We start from the raw sequence: 17921 nt of genomic DNA on the forward strand, positions 1-17921 counted from the left end.
CATTCATCATTAAGCAGCATACACTCCAAAGTAACCCAAAACAGCTTTATTTGGGCCGTCTGTACAGGCCCCAAAAACTGTTGCCTTTGAGAACGACCTGTTTCTCCAGTGCCTTTCCTCCTCAACAGCTGCCAGACCCTACTTCCTACTCACTGATGACCAACACGTATGCCCGTGTGACTATGACAAGGACAGGTTTCGGGCCAATACTGCACACCAACCCTTCCTTCCTCCCGGATCTTTTCCTCTAAACCACTTTGAGTTTGCCTGTGCAATTTTATTATTTGGCCTCCAGTAGAGCGCTTGCTAAGGTCTCTAAGCACCCTCCTTTTCTGCTGTTCCAGGATCCGTAATTCCTATAGCTTGGAAATAGCTGAATTACAAAGAGTAGTTGCAATAAACCCTTCCCCCAGTAAGTAGATATATATATACTTACAGTGCAACTTAACAAGAGATACATCACTCCTCGAGGAGTAACTGTGTTATGCGGACTTTGTGGACAAGGAAATCGGCTCATGAAATGGACTACAAATACAACCATGCGTCAAGTGCTGCTTGTGTTGCGCCCCTGTTCTGTGTGGGTGTTGGGGACGTGATAAATGGATGGGGGGAGACGTGTTTTATACCAAAAGGCCAGTGCTTGTAGCCATCAGATTAAATAAATAAACCCGTCTCCGTTACACTGAAAAACAAGAAAGCAACGTTTGCCTTTTCAAAAATTGTAGCTATAATGTCCATGTAACTTTTTTTAATTCCCAGGCTCTGGCATCTCCTGCCTCCCTCCTGTATTAGAGCTCTAGTACAGTTGCCTACTAGCAAGTTCATTTAATAAACTCCAGCAATTCTATGTGAATGTTGCATATTGTTAGCCCTACTCTTTGACTGAAGCCTTGGTCTGATTCAGTCACCCAACTTGCCTTAGTATCGTATTAAGTGTATTTCCCTGTGGTATACTTAGGCTCTAACCTAAAATCAAAGATTTCACACTGTCAACAATTAAAAACATTCCACGTGTTATCACACTTGTGTAATCCATACACCTAGGATACAAGCAATCTTACATATTATTTTTCATTCTCTATTATCGAAGCACAGCTAACTTGTAAGTAACTGTTCTGTTTCATTGCAGACCTTACTGATATCAACTTCAGTTTTAAACTGATTATTTTTGTTTAGGTCTGCAAACCTCAAGTAAAATGTCATTAAAAAACAACAAATTAGTAGTTTCTTGCGTCATATTTACGGGTTGAATTTTGGCCCACTTGGCATTTACATCTTGATTTCTAGTCTAAGAGTGCCAAAGATATTGTACCAGACATTATCTTGGTTCACAGTCCCCTTTAGCAGCACTCATGTAATCTAGAGTTACATCTTCTCTAAGGACCAAAGAATTTAAAATGACATAACTGGAGACACATTGTTGTGTGCGGTGTAATAAATAATTGCTTTTATCTCACTGTTGTCTCTGGTCAAACGGTGCCCTGCGATGTGAGTGTGGTGTGTAGTGTATACACACAGACACACAACACACACACACACCGAATGCAATCACATAAGCAATAAACATCGGCATCACACCTTCAAAATAACTCCTTTTCTTCAATTAAGATATAATTAATGCTCCGGCTAAAGTTATATCCTACTCTTATTAAAACATGATGTATTTAAATGCTGGGTATACTGTATTAAGTTGTAAAAGCTAGGTTTTGTCAGGGAGAGCTGGTTTTCAAATGTCTTCATGACCCACTTGCTGAGATAAGATCATATGACCCCAATTGTTCAAGTAACACTTCTGTCTGGCTTTGCTTGACACCTTCTGGCATTAGAGGGCTGGTACTTAATTCCAGTCAGCCATGAGATGCTCACGTTAAATGCCATGCTTGTCCTACTTTCTTGCAGCCTTCATGAACCGTGAGGTGCTACCTGCTCATCCGCAATAATTAACAAACAAGTGATCCATTACTTAAGTTAAATTCCGATACTGACACTTCATGGAAGCTGAGTTGAACACTTGATTCGTTGTTGATGCACCCTCTGCAGATATCTTTAGCTGATGTGTAAACATATCTGCTAGCATACACCTGACTAGGTGAACAAGGTTTTAACATTACCGAGGCCCACGCTATGGAGGTTTTGCATTAAAGTATGTTATTATTCCATAGTCTTATTTAAAAATTGGGTCCCCTAAATGAATTTACTTAACTTATACATAAATTCGCCACTGTGTGTTTCATATATGTTCCTCTGTTTGCATGTGGCATGTACAGATATTCACAACTGGCAATTAAGATGGCAGATGAGATGGAAGTCATTGATCTAAAGTTGCTGAATCGATGTCAAACCACCGCAAACATTACCACACACACACACACAACACATACAGTGGGCCTTCAGTATCACCTGGGGGGTTGGTCAAGGACTCCCTGGATAATCCGGGATTGTTCAAGTTCCAGTATATACAACGATATAGTAAAATGATTGACTCTAATTAAAATGGCAAAATCAAGTTTGCTATTGGATTATATTTGTCTTGATATCTCAAGCTGTGGATGGCTGAATGTGGAAAAGAATCTGTGGATATGGAGACACGGACTGTATTTACATCTCTTTGTTCTTGCCTATCTTGGCAGTGGGACATCTATGGCAGACAAAGGTGTGATTTCAGATAGTATTGATAACAAGGGCTCACTGTACTACATAGGGTAAAGGTGGTTCCTTCTGTTGAAACTTGAGAGTAATATAACAGAGTAGACATACAGAGGAGGAGAGCATTATTGTTACTTTTAAAGTATGCATTAGGAAACTCAGTTACGTGCACGTCACTTTAGTTCAGTTGAGGATTTGCGCTAAGCCTTAAGGTAAGTGTACCCTACATGAGGTTATGCTACTTTAATTGGGGGTTTGACTGAAGATGTAACACAATAGGAAATTTATAAAGACCTGTTTTATGCTATCAGGAACATTCAGACATCAGATGAAGTAAAGTGAAATCTTCATGTGATTGCTGGTTGCTGGGTCAGGGTTTATCCTGAACATAATCATTACTACTACTACTATACTTACTACTTCTTATTATTATTATTATTATTATTTATTATTATTATTATTATCTATTACTATTATTGCAAGATGGTCTCACCTCTTGTAACTGGTCTTAATGTATAACATCAGTGCCACATGGTGGTCCCTGCCTCACAGATAGGATAGTGCATGAAATGGGCCATCAGCTAGGTCTAAGGACCTAACTTTCTGCTCCATGAACCTCCAGAAGTGAAGACAGCTTTTAAAAATAAATTAAAAAATAAACAAGAGCTTATAAATGGCTTATAAAAATCCCACTGGGGGGCTATCTCCCACTGCTGCCCATACACTATCCGGTCACTCATAACACCAGGAGAGTTATGGTAAATCATCATATTGCCATTTTCCAGAATCAGTCACAAGCTCCATTTTCAAAGCAAGCGTTGTCAAACTACGCTTTACAGCAGCTAACCATTTTTACTTAGTATGTGTTTTTAAAAAAATATGAAATATGTAGAGCCCTTTGAGGAAAAGTAGGCTACATAGCCCCCTTTTCAGCATGCCCATCACTTTTAATTCCATTCATAAATGCCCAAACATTTCTTCCTCCACCTTTGTTGAGGATGTTGGAAACGTACTGTTTATTCTTAGTCATCACTTGCTCTTTTACCTTTAGGATTCAAACTTTCTCTTAAAATATTGCATCTCGGTTGCTCTAAATTGCAAAATTAGGTGTATCCCCGTTGTTAAGCTGACCTCTCCAGTTCCCGAATGATGCCTCCTCACAAGGGTTACCATGCACTCCCTTCCTGAACTTTCATTTATACGCAATGATATTGATACTCACAGGCCTCACAAATTACACAAATTAAATACTATTTTAAAAAGTATGTAGGTTGCAAAAGTGGAAATGTCATTTGTATTCCCTGAACTCTCATTCAGCTTTACTGTTATCTGTGCCTTTAAAAACAATATTTGTTTCACTATAATGTGCTGTGTAACTGTAAAATCTCAGCTAAAGTGGGCGTATCAGGTAACTGGCTCCTCCACACTCCACCAGGAAAGCTGACACTCACTTTGAAAACAGAGCAAGTATTGTAGGCATACCCACGTGACCACCAAACAGCATTATGTTAGATTAGCTTTCCCCTGCAGTTACCCTTCCGACTACTGTGACCATTCATAGTGTTCTGCTTCATGTCACACTGCCGATAAGAGTCCCAAAACTGGCTAGGATAGAAGATGAGGCTTTTCAGTCAATACAGGTTGTAAAACTCCCTACATCTGCGTGCATTTCAGTTTGCTATCAATTTATTTCACTGTGTTTGGGGGTTCTGATTTAACTTTTCACTTTTGTGAATTTAGCATCTGGCGTATTTAGGGTTCGGATTTTTGGTTTTGTTTATTGTGTCTCATTTTACTTTCTCCACTGTCTTCAGCTAAAGCGAGTTGATCCTTCAGGTAGCTTCTTTGTCTGCATTCTGATTGCTTGGTAACACCCTTCGTGGCCTAAATGGTTAAAAAGCTTTCATATTCATATGCAAAACGTACCCGAATTAGATGGCAATCTGTTTGTAGGGTACTATCAAATGTGACTGGCACATTCTGTTTACATGGATAAACCTCTCATTCTTTAAACATAATGCAGAGTTATATTACTGCAAAGCAACACCCTGTTTAACATACAGAGTTTGCTTTTCCAGTGGTCCCAGCAAAACAAACTTTATAAAAGTCCATAGCATTAGATCTCCTGTTATCTGGGAAGCAACAACAACTTTAATCTACAAAGATGCTTCTGGCTAGATGTGAGGGCTCATGGCTGATTGTATGCTCTTATAGCTCACAAAAAAAAATCTCCACGAGGGTAAGGCTTGCCACCTATATTCCCCTCTCACCAGTCTTTGGCAGAACTTTATGTCAGAAAACACTAGGGCTTCCATTTCAAATGGGCAGCATTGGTGCATTCTCCTTCCCCAGTTTGTCTAGCTCAGCTTACATGTTCACTTCTCACACTGTTCCAATGTGATTCCTCTCTGCAATTGGTGGAAGAAATGGCAGCAAGACAACTGGTAGACATTAATGAAACAAAGAGGGGAAATGACTTAGGGCAGCATCTGTGCAGCAGCTCTTGTTTCTCTGCATTTCTCCTTCTGTGTTAAAGTAGATGCTTAACACTTAACAAGAACCTCAGTGCAATTAGGCTGTTCTTCCAACCTCAGGTTATTTTAATTAGAACACTCTCAAGACAAGCTGGTTAAAGGCAAATAAAGCAAAAGCCAGATCTGGTATTAAACTTTAGAGACCTCCCTCCGAGCAAAGCCTTCCGTAAACCTTGCTAATTGGACAACTAAAAAAGCACCACTTTCTTCTTGGCAGATCTCCTATTAAAGCTTCACTTTTCATTAAAAAAAGTTTTTGGGAATACAATGGTCACAGCAATCCTGACATGAGCACTTCCCACAGACTTCCTTCTTTGCAGAAAATAAGTAAAGGCCTGCTTACTCCCGTGGCAACAAATTCCAAGCTTTGCCTTGTTTTGTTACTATACGCTTCACCTCAGTCCATTTCATTCAAGGATTTTGGAGTGTACTGAATCAAAAATGTTCTAGGAAAAATGGGTACGGAGGAGCAAAAACATGGGGAGCCATGTGTAGCAGGATATCGACCTTGGTGCTTTTAGTGGAAACAAGTACTTCATAACAATTTCTGGTGTTAAATTCTTTGATTAAGAGTCATCATACAAGGGTGTGTGTGTTTCCCCAGATCCATATCATGATCATCAAAGGTCTTCCATAAGAATGTCTGCAGATAAAAAGAAAAAACAACACCTTACTCTGGTGAGCCTATGCATGTTACTGTGCTTCCTTACCAGGCCTTACTGTTTACTTTGCTAGGAATAATAGAGGAACCCAGGAAGTAGGCTAACACTATGGTGCAGAGACGCTTGGGGAAGAAATCTTTTGAACATCCCATCTCATCCCTCTGTAGTTTGCATCTGTGTTTTATTTCTTACTGATTATCAGACATGTAATGGTTGGCATCAAATGCTGGCTATAGAAGATCAAACTGGGATTTAACCCCATCTCATTCATCACAAGTTCTATCAAAAATTTAGGGGAGAAATTAACTTTTACCCTTGTAACTTCCACAATCTCATGCACTAGGAGATTCTAGAAGTTACATTCTAAAATGTAAGGTTACATGCTCTACCTTGCATATGTACAGTTTCCTGTCAGTTTGAGGGAAATGTTAAGAGAAAACCAGAAAGTGAAGAGCATCCTAGCCCAGCATCAGACTCCAAAATCATAGACTCTCCCCTCTTACCAGATGAACTTTCCGACAAGTTATTCACTGTGCTAAACTAAACCACTACAAACTGCAAGCAAGCTATTGGTGGTGCGGTGGTGAGAGACTGGAATGTGGCCTTCATGTACATGAGGGATAGCATTCCCTTCTTTTCTGAGATCCCACCCACCCCACCCCTTGTAAGAAATTTGCCTCAGGAAGGAAGCTCCCGCCATGATAATAAGTAGAGGGTGAGGAAAAGGTGGAGAAACAGAGCATAAAACAAGGGAGGCAAGCCGCAAATGAAGAGACGGTGATACAAAAACACTTCGTGACGCAGAGAAACACAGTAATAACTTTGTGTTGCTAATACATAAAGGGTGATATGGGTACAAGGGGAAAAGTAGGATAACAGATGGTAATATATGAAGATAGATTTAGGGTGATGAAACAAAAAAGATGGAAAGATACAGATGGGGATACAAGCTGGATCATGTTGGTGCGCAGAGAGCACATAACTAAAAAGTAGAGACAGAAAAACAGTGTTAACAGTGGAATTGATGCAGTGAAAGATCGAGAACAAGCTATTTGGGGCACAAAGAGAAAAAGCATGTTAACAGAAAATGGATATGAAAGAAAAAAAAGTAGCTAAAGTATGCCTCCACTGAATTAATTAAGACATGCATTGCAGTCCTTAAAGTAATTTGCAATAGGGAGTCCTGATTATAGTCCCAGACCAACTTTCTCTAACCTGGAACCCTCTAATGTTTTAGGCTAAGCCTAACAGCATTCCCGAAGATAAGGGATTCTTGGAGCCAAATTCAAAAACCATGTAAAGCAAGAAAACACTGGTCTACATACTTGGAGAATAAGTCAAATTTAGCAGTGGATTTTATATGGGCTTTTCTTATCTCCACTTTGAACGCAGTTAAGAATTCAATCTTTTAAAGGAACTATTACTTTTCTAAACTAAGATGGTGTTAATTCTTACCTGATCTTCAGAATGCAGCAATGCCGAAAACCAACACACCACTGCATCACTGTTATAGTAATAGCTGCAATGCTGTCCTGCATAGAAAGTTGACGGTCAGTGCTGAGTTATTACATTCCTCTCATACTCCAAATATTTTTTTGTTATTATGATTCAATACAACCCAATTATATACTCTAAATAAGAAATATGGTAGCTCAAGAAGAGTTCAGCACAGAAAGCTATACAAGCGGATCTGGTATTACGCACTAAACTCTGAATCTTGCAATCTATAATCATTACATTGATAAATAAATGTTTTTGGATACTTTGTTTGTATCTAAACATATTTTAGATACTCCTTTCTGTTTCACAATTCAATCATACAATTATTAGACAGAGCAGGCATTCCAGCCTTAACTGATGCAGCTTAATAAAATAACAGCATCAGAATGCATTTCAAGTGCTTCACACAGGTGGCAGTCCTTTAACACAACTCAGTTATAGTACTATGATCCACTTTTACTACCATGACTGCATCCTAGGGATCCTGGGGTTTGTTGTTTGATGACCGCACTTGAGCACTGGCTGAGAATTCCAAATGCCTCCCTCTAAATTGCAAAATCCCGGATTCCATGGGCTGGAACACGGCAGCTAGTTAAGGGAAACGGCTATAAATACACCTATACATAAATAATACTTATCTATATATCTTAAATGCCAGGGGTACAGCTGAGAAGAGTCAACTGAGCTCGCCAAACTATAAACTTGTATGTATGGCCCTTATCAGCGACGCGTGGAAACTGGGGTCTTCTGCCCACTGGGCGGTTCGAATCCCCGTTATTCGCACCCAATACCCATCATACCTGGGGAGTCCCCCGCATTGGCAGGATCCAAATTGGCCATCCACATTCGACGCGAAGCATCAGTGCAGAATGTTTGTCACACGCGTCCCAACATGAGATTGGCCAATTGCTCGCCGCCTCGCCCACATGCTCAGTGGTGCCGCATGGGTTGCGACCCTTAAACGCTTCCGGGGTGAAAGGGGACGGTCCCCGTCATGACAGCCCGGTAAACAGCTGGGAGAGGCCAAGCTCAAGCACATTAAAAACAATCGCGATACAACATGCCCGTTACGCTCCCTCTACATCCTGGCTTTGTTTTAATGTAACCAGACCTCCCTTGCACAACAAATTAGCAATGCCCGGTTCTGCGTGTGTGTGGTGAGTGTGTGAGTATGTATTCTGGGGCCGGGGGGAGCGCAGCTTCACGCGGCTGTCAAAGAGACTGTCAAAGAAATCGAATGCATTCTGTAGATTGGCCGCTGCCAATCAAGCATCGCATGGTGACGTTTGCAGGGCATCGGGGGAAGTGCCTCCCTTTTTAAGAGCCAGCACAGGGGTTTCACGGCGAAGCCAGAGAAAGAGATGCCTCTCTCTCATCTCTCTCTTTTAACAACCGTGGGCTTTTGGGTCAGACGCCCCTGTCCCAGGCAAGGATGGATTGCCAGCTTTTTTTTTTCTTTTAAAAGCACATCGCTTCCCTTTGCTCCCTTGCTGTATCTGCCTCAAGAAGACAACTCATTCTCCTCTGGAATAGAAACCATGCGCATGTGCGCTGAATCGCGGTGATCGCTGCCGTTCCAAAACGGCCTCCCTCCTCCCCTCCCGGCTTGAGAAGCAGCCGGGAGGAGGAGGAGGAGGCGCTGGAACCGCGCTTCCCCGTTGCCCCCCGCGCCTCTTCCCGCCCTGGGATGCAGCCGGGGATGCCTCTCAAGCCGGGAGAGGAGGAGGCCGCTGGAACAGCCTCCCCCCCGCTTCCCTGGAACCGGCACAGAGGAAAGACCCACCGGAATAAACATTGGAATCTGGGGGTCTTGCGATGGAATTCAGGACTGGGTAGTCACACCAAACCCATCGCCACTGAGATCCGAACGAGCCCCAATCCAGGATATTACCAATCCCCTTATCAGCGCACTGGCCAACACGCTCCAAAAGAGGAAGCCGTACGCATTCAGTTTGAGCTCTGCGCATTCACGTGAGTGCGGATTGGGCCATCGAATGCTGGTATGATGGTATTGTGCGAAATAACGTGAATTCGAACCGCCCAGTGCAGAAGACCCCCAGTTCCACACTCGTCTGATAAGGGCCTATGTCTTTAAGATGAAATCTCATTCTCTTACTCTGGCTAAATTCTACTGCAGCTTCTATACTAGCTCTTTAGTTGTGATAGCTATGCATTGTAATGCCGATTTTAGCTGTTGTGCTCCTGCCTCCATCCATGGGGAGAGGTGGGAAATATAAATAAAGATATTATTATTATCATTATTATCATTATCATTATTTATACAGCAAGAAAAGTGATGTGAGGAACTGCACATGAAAGCACAACTTCTGAATGGTGGAGGTTCTCTACCCTTGTCTCATTTGCCAAGGATCAGTCAAAATAGCCTACACTACTTAGGTTTCATGTGTTTTCAAGTGGAAATTAGACATGTAGACAATCCTAGTTTTTTAACCTTAAAAACAAACTCCAGGGAGCACTAAGTTGTATGGTCACTCTTCATCTTATTGAAGCTTTCAGGATTTGTTAGGAGTTTCCTCCTAAATTACCTAAACAGAAAGGAGTGGATATTTCTGTTTGGCTTAGCTGATGCCAAAGAATAGTTCTGAATATAAGTTCAGGTGCTGGCAGTAAGTTTACCAGATAAATTCATATATCACTCCAAGCCACAGTTAAGGGAGTTTAAATATAGTCTAGCATGATGGCCTGAACTAACAAATCCTGATTTGTAATTAGATGGTAAACCAGAACCATAAACTATGCTTTGAAATAGGTCACAAACCCTGATTTGAGCAAATTATGATTTGGCATGATGTGTAAATGGCAGCCAGAAATGGCCATCTGTCTCAACAGGCTGCTGCATCACAGAGACAGGAGTGAACCAATAAATCTGAGAGAACAGAAATGAAAGCAGAGAGGTATCTCTCACTCACGGGTTGCTTATAACACATCTGCAACCTCAAATCTGGATTGGGTTCTGCTCTATGGTTGGTGCAAGCTATGACTTAGCATGAAGTCAGAATTGAGTCTCAAAGTCTACCTTTTACAAGATATGCCAGAATATTAAGATATTTGAATATGAATAATTTTCAAATTTTCAATATATATTCAGGCACAAAGTACCCTGAGGATCCCTCCTTTTATTTATATCCCATATTTCTCCATGAGTAGGACTCAAGGCACCTTACAAAAGGTAGAAAATTACAATAAAAGCACATATAAAGACATACAAAAACTGAGATTAAAACAGTATTAAGATAACAGGATGCTAAACACCTGTATGACTATCAGACTCTTTTGTTTACCTGACTCTTTTCTACTACAGACTGACTCATTTCTACTTTTTACTCAAGGGTCCCTGGTACACGAGGTGTAGACAGTGGCATTACGGGGAGGCGGAGTGTGTGGACTGTGCCAGGTGACACCCCAGAGAAGGGGTGACACCCAGTGGAGTCTCCACCCACTGTGACAGAGGGTGCACCACTTGTGGCTTCATCACTGACCTAGCTCTATCCGTGGGTAGGGAGCTGAAGTTTTGTTGCTCTCCCAGTTCTCTTTGAAGTGGCAGCATGGATGGCAGGTGAGCAAGGCTGCACTAAGAGAGGGGGAAGCAGGACAGGCCGTTCCTCCCCCCGTCAGTCCCCCCTGCACTGGATGTCACCAAGTCTGGTGACGCAACTGGGTGCTGGGGAAACACAAGTTGTTCAGATCAGCTGAGAAGGTATTTGGTTTCCAAAGGCCAGACTACACATCATGTTAAATGCTTCCCTTCAAGTGTTGTACATTTTAAAAACCTTTATACTTCAACCACCAGAAGGACTGATAAGAATTGAGAACAGTGTGTAGAAAGTATTAGCTCTTTCCTTCTGTGTAAAGAAAAATCAACATATTGGATTAGGAAGGAAGAGAAGCTTCCACCAGGGCAAATTACTTTAAAGTGTAAAAGGTGCAATTCAAACATTTGATTCATAAAGCCATCTTGGAATTCCTTGCAGCATACTTCTCACCAGCTGTGACTAATTTAATTTTGCTCATTGATATTAAGAATGGAGATGAGGTTCCAAACTATTTGGAATTGTCTTGTTTTGCACTGCCTGGTTTTGGAGGGCTAGGGAGAGAGGATCTGACTTACTTTGCCTTTCTGAATGTTCCTTAAAAGAAAAGACCAAAATAAAGCTGCTTCGGATCACTTTGGAGATATGTTGTTTAAATTATGCATGTGTCCTAAGAGTCCAGAAGCTGCGCCAAAGCCATGATCCAGTCCTAAGGATAGGAGAATAGCTTTGGCACAGTGTCCGGACTCTTAGGACACATGCATCATTTAAACAGCATACCTCCAAAGTGAACTGAAGCAGCTTTATTTGGGCAGTCTGTATGGGGCCATTAATCCCTTTGCCCCATCCTCCTAAATGATACCGGGAAAAGAAACAATGCCAACACAGCAATTTATGAAAACAGTTTAGTGAACCAGCTCACCTGGACTCAAAGCACGCTGAACCTCTTCTATGGTTATCCCTGCAGAGAACGTGGTGCCCTCAGCCGGCAAGGGCTCTGGAGAAATCTTTTTACTTGTTAAGGCTTCTGTAGAGGTAAGGGATTCCAATGGGCCTGAAGAGGTGGATGTCACATGGGTCTTTCCAGAAGTTACTTCTATGGTATGTGCTTTCTTACTTGTGACCACAGGTACTGATGTTTCAGTGCTTGGCGACTGGGTAGCATCGACTGTGCTAAGCTTGGTAATATCAGATGGTGCAATGATGGTGGATGATTCATGTAAACTCTGTGAAGAGGTGAATGCTAGGGTTTGGGAGTGTGTAAAGTTTTCCATTGTAGTACTAGCAACAGGTGTCACAGAAGTGTTTATGTTTTCTGTGCTTTGTAATCCAGTGATTGTCTGTGGTGCTGTTGAAATACTCATGTCTGATGTTCTCAATAGAGGAGTTGTTGACGAAACCTCGATCTTTGCATCTGTAGCTGTAGTACCTGCGCTGGTAGCCTGTGCTGAATCCCGCAATGTGGTTCCGAAGGAAAGAGAGGTCAATGGTGTAGCTGGCAGTCTGGTACTTGCTAGAATGCTATTGCTGGGTGTTGTAGTTACATGATCTGGTTCCACTGTTCCTGAGGTAAATATGTTTGAGGGAGAAGCAGTGCTGGAAGCAGGTACACTGGCTGAGGAGGCACAGCATACAGTTAGTCCTGCATAGATGAATATACATACACACATGATTAGTCTCCCCTTCCCTCTGCAGGATTACTTATTACACTAATTCCTTCTCCAGGATATTGGAGGTTTTTGCGTTTTTTTAAAAAATTAACAACACTACGCTTGTGAATACCTTGCTCCCCAAAATGTTGCAAGTAACTCCCTGCTCCCTAAAACATTGCAGTCAATAACTTACCTTTAACATGTTTTTTTCCAAGCTCTGGATCTGTGATCACATATAGATCAAGAAAGAAAACTCGCAATTGTGATGAACAATGCAATGAAAATTCTTTTAAAAATTTTTTAATTATTAAAACAAAAACAACACCCTAATACAAACACGTATAATCTCACATACATACATCCTAATACCTACATATCGTACATTCATCCCTACATATAATCATATTTACTATGGTAATCATTCATTACAAAGCATTTGTTGCTTCCTTGGGCTATTCCATATCTTTTCTAATTATTAATTATTTTGTATATTCTATTATTCTCTTTTATTGTTCTCTCTGTTTCTCAATGTTAATATTTCACTCAAATATAATAAACTTTCTCTCTAACTCCCTTACGTTAAGGATAGAGAAAGTAAATATTGTCCTTTGTAATAATTCAATAAACCAGAAGAAAATTTCCCCTTCTGAAATTTTGACATATTTTAACATACCCCAATAATAATAATAATAATAATAATAATAATAATAATTTGTTTTATTTATATACCGCTATTCCAAAGATCATAGCGGTGAACAGCAAGTAAGCTAATTTGCCCCCAACAGTCTGGGTACTCATTTTAGCGACCTCGGAAGGATGCAAGCCTGAGTCGAGCTTGGGCCCTTTTGCTGGTCTTGAACTCGCAACCTTGTGGTTTTGAGTGAATGGCTGCTGTATGTCTTGCCTTATTGTCCATGTACTATGCATGGCTAGCTTAGGATGTTTGAATTTTCTATTATTACATTACCCCTCCAAGGCATCTTTTATTGTTATTATTTCCCCCCATTTTTTTGGTAAGTAATTTAAGACTTTCCCAATCTTTCCCACTAAACTCAAATTTGACAAGTAACTTATTTTTTTGGAGCAAATCCATTTCCATCATGTCAAATAGTTTGATGAGCCATTTCTTCAGCTGTGAGCATATAAAAATATTTTACCATTTCTTTTTCCAATTCTGTTGGAAATTAAATTCTAATTTAATATCTAATATTTCCTTAATTTTGGTATGTATTTGTTTCCAGTAATTTTCTGCTTTCTCATAAGACCATTACATATGGAAGAATGATCCAACTTCCTTTAGACAGTTTGAGCACCGATTGTTACCTGTCTTATACTGTATTATCTTATACTGTACAGTCTTTCCAGTGTTAAATACTATCTATAAATTATTTTATAATTTTTTTCTTTTATGTCTTGACTTAAAGTATATTTCATTCTTACATCCATGATATTTCCCATTGCTGGAGTTCTAACTCTCGACCACAATTCAATGAAAATTCTGACACACATGGCTGTGTTGTGCATAATTAAGAAAGAATGAAAAAATGATCACTATTACAATATACTAACAAGAAATGTAAACTGCAATCATATTTGGAATATATTGGAATATGTTTCTGGTTGACACTCTTTAAAATGGTTATCAAAGCACTGGGAAGGGTGTAGGGCAGTGCAACCACAATAATCAAAGGGATGGACCAAATCGCCTGTGAGGAAAGGTTACAAAGTCTGAGCTGATTAAGTTAGAAAATGGTGATTAAGGACTGCCAAGGCAGACACATAAAATTATGCATGGTGTGGAGTAAGAACAGGTTGCTTATCTGTAGTAACTATGGTTGCTACATGCAGTAACTATAGAGAGACCTTGTCAATGAGGTGAACTGCAGATAAAAATAGCAGGTTTTACATATTGTGGTAGTCCTATGGTGGTTGTAGAAGGCCACAGCATGACATACATCTAGTGAATGTAAAGAGTGTATTTCATTCTTTCTTTCTATGATATTTCCCATTGTTGGAGTTCTAACACTTGACAGATTTAGTATGAAAATAGTTAAGGTAATGTCCTGATTAACATGGAAATGAGAGACAACTTTGGGTAGGAATGTGATGTCTGGACAGAGTATCACCTTTTCTCTGTGGAAGTGGATTTATGGTAGATCATCAGACCTGAGGGTGCAGTTTTTCTGCTCACCTCCCTGAAATGACAAGGCATGACACTCCAGAGAGGGAGAACAACCCTGTAATTCCAGAGATACCTTGGACATATGGGCAGCCCTTGCCATAGTATCTGTCTTGACAGTAGTAATACTCACAGTATTTCTTATAGCATGGGGAGTAGGCATGTCTATGGTGGACACTAACTAGAGAACGCAGAGACCAAGGGCTGTGGTGTCTATAGTGTTGAGTAGTTGGAGATTTTGAACCTGGGGAAGTGGTACAGGAATGAGAGTGTCTGTGGACTCATTGGGGGATTCAATTTATGTTCATGAGGTGGAGATGGAAGGAAGTCTTAAATGAGTACCAATGGGGTTTGTACTTGTGATAGTGTGGGGTTTTCTTCTGGAGAATCCATCAGTTCTCCCTCCAATGTCTGTTCTGCAGGGATCAATGGAGGGCATGGCAGAGGTGATAGGACTAGTGGATTTTCCCGAGGTGGTGATCACATCTAGGAACAGCAGGTGTTGAGTTAGTACAGACCTCCACAACCTAGCAGTAGGTAGGGGCCAACATTAAAATAGGCAAAACTTCTTCAGGCCACATATAGATTTTAATTATTATTAATTAATATTATCAATAGTAATTCTGTTACTAACTCCCACCTTTACAAAGCCAATGGTAAAAAATACCTTCATGTTTTGTGATGGATTTCAGAATAAATTACTTATCAAAAATAACCATCCAAGTGCAACCAAGAAATAACTCTTTTATCAAATTACATCCTTTGTGCCCAGTACTGTATTACTGTACAACTGACCCACACTTGCATTTAGGGCTTGAAATTAAGCCATCTGTTTTTACTTCCACCTGCCTGATAGGTTTTGTCTAAATTCCAGTATGAACTCTAGTTAAAATATGCTGCGATAGCTAATGGGATTAATGATATACACACTTGAGAACAGCTTCATTTGTTTTTGTGAAAATCTCTCTTGATAGCCGTTGTTAGTTTTGTGCTAACAAACACCAGATTCTTCAAGTTCTGGCCTTATGCTGTTCTCCTTAATAATAATAGTAAATGCTTCACAATAGCAAGATTTGAAAATAGGTAGATAGTGATATATTTCACACAACCAATTTGGTATCACAAGGAGCTGATCTGGTGATTTCATATAAGCAACTATCTATAATGAATATTCTTCTGCCTTTGTATGGTTCTGGCAGAAGATGGATAGAAGCAACTGACACCAAAAGAACTGAACAAAGAAATATCTAAATTGAGAATAATTCACCAACATTATTAGATTTGTCTTGCAAAACATTTAGAAAACTCACATTTTTCTTAAGTTTGTGGTGGCTAAACTTTCAATGAACTGGTGATAGGTGAGATTTTCCATTTAAGAATGGAGAGAGACAGATGTAACATTTTAACAGTGCCTTGTTACAGGAAGTTAATAAGTCATTGTGTCATTTCAGATTTGCAAATGCCCAACACATGAATTCACTGGTTAGGTCAAATAAAGCTGCCAGCTCCCCTACCACACTGTTTTAGGTGGACAGATCTTTTAAATTTACTAAGAGATTAATGTATATGTTACTTTTTTGTGAATGGGGCCACAGATACAGTTGGAAAAATATATTGGAGAATTGAGAGAAGAGAAGTTGGGATGTGAAGAATGTTATCCAACTGATTTCAATGGAATCAAATGGCAATTTACAGATTCCATTTTTCAAAGCACTCTTCAAGAATGAGATACATCTTGTACTGGATGCAGTCATACATCAAAGGTCATAAAATGTTACATCTTTGCCTTTTATTGAATAATTTCAGTATGAGAAACATTTCTGAGTTCATTTTTAGATCACATCAGATACACTGATGACCCAGGGATGTCCATATACTATCCTAATCACATAAATGATGTCTGTTTTGCTACAGGAGACTGGAATGGGGATTTAGTAAGGTTCTAAGGCCAAGCTGTTAGACTGATAGGAGCTCGACTGGGGTAATCAATTCTCATGCAATTAGAATAGCATATGTGTGTGTAGTAGTAGCAGCAGCAATCATAGTGCTGCATGTGCTGGTCCTCCGCCACATTGTGTCTCAAGGGCCAGTGTTCCTAAACATGATTTCCATGCAAAGGGTTCAAACCCCAATATTCAAAGTAAAGCTAGGGCAGATACCTGTTTAAACACCCTGAAACCTATTACTAGTCCGTTTTGACCAGCCCTTCCAAACCTGGGGGGATTCCTAATGTTTTGGACTAGAAGTCCCATTAGTCTAGATCAAAGGACTAATGATGATGGAAGCTCTAGTCCAAAACATCAGAAGAACACCAGGTTGCAGGGGGTATTGTTGATAGTACTGAGCTAGATGGACCAATGGTCTAACTTAGGGCTGGAACAGATTGGCAAGAAGGGGCGGCTTGGATTGGGCCTGAGGCAAACACATACTGCAGCCTGAATCTGTCTTGAAACCAGCCCAAAAAGGATTGGAAAGGTCCACTCCTTTTTGGGCAGGGAAAGAGGCACCTTTCCTGGTCCCACCACAATTTGAAGCCGGCTTGAAGACACTCTGGCAGCGTGTGGCTTCAAGGCAGTTTGGGAGGCCATGGTCCCAAGCTGCCTGAAAGGCATCTTTAAAGGGCCATCTGTTCCGGTCCTTAGTAAGGAAACTAAACTGCTTTGGTTTCATTAAATGCAACAACAAAAACAACAACAACAATGGTGGCTTTGGCTAACTACAACCAGTGGATGGCATCTACAGTTAGTGCAAAATGCAGCAGCCACACTGGTGTCAGGTGTGCATGTTAGAAACCATATACAGCCAGTCCTCCATATCAATGGAATCTTTATCACGGATTCAACCAGCCATGGCTCTAAAATATTTAATACACACATATATAAATACCAAAAGGCAAACCTTAACCTTTGGAATGACCTTCCATGGGAAGTAAGGCTGGCCCCCTCTTTGCTTGCCTTCCATCGGCAAGCAAAAACAGTTTTATTCAGTCAGGAGTTTAATGGGATGGCTTTTTTTACATGGGGTATTATATGGGGTGGGTATCATGGTTTTATTGTGGTTTTAATGTTTATAATTTTATATTGTTTTTGCGTGATGTTTTATTTGTTTTAATGCAATAAATTTTTAAAGAGTTTTTATTTGTGATCCTTGTTGTTATAACTATTTTAAAACTGGATTCCAGGATTGGTTTTAAACTA

General features: G+C 40.3%; 1 protein-coding gene across 1 annotated transcript in view; it reads right to left on the minus strand.

Annotated features, from left to right (window-relative positions):
* Window positions 1–17921, minus strand: part of PARM1 (prostate androgen-regulated mucin-like protein 1) — a 47300-nt gene that overhangs the window by 4214 nt on the left and 25165 nt on the right. Inside the window, exons 2-3 of the mRNA XM_042472929.1 lie at window positions 11812–12535; window positions 7298–7369 (exon numbers count right to left, since the gene is read on the minus strand). Coding sequence (XP_042328863.1) covers window positions 7298–7369; window positions 11812–12535 — 796 coding nt within the window. The remainder of the gene's footprint in view (window positions 1–7297; window positions 7370–11811; window positions 12536–17921) is intronic.

This window comes from Sceloporus undulatus, chromosome 6 (genome assembly GCF_019175285.1).
Source record: "Sceloporus undulatus isolate JIND9_A2432 ecotype Alabama chromosome 6, SceUnd_v1.1, whole genome shotgun sequence".
Taxonomy (NCBI): domain Eukaryota; kingdom Metazoa; phylum Chordata; class Lepidosauria; order Squamata; family Phrynosomatidae; genus Sceloporus; species Sceloporus undulatus.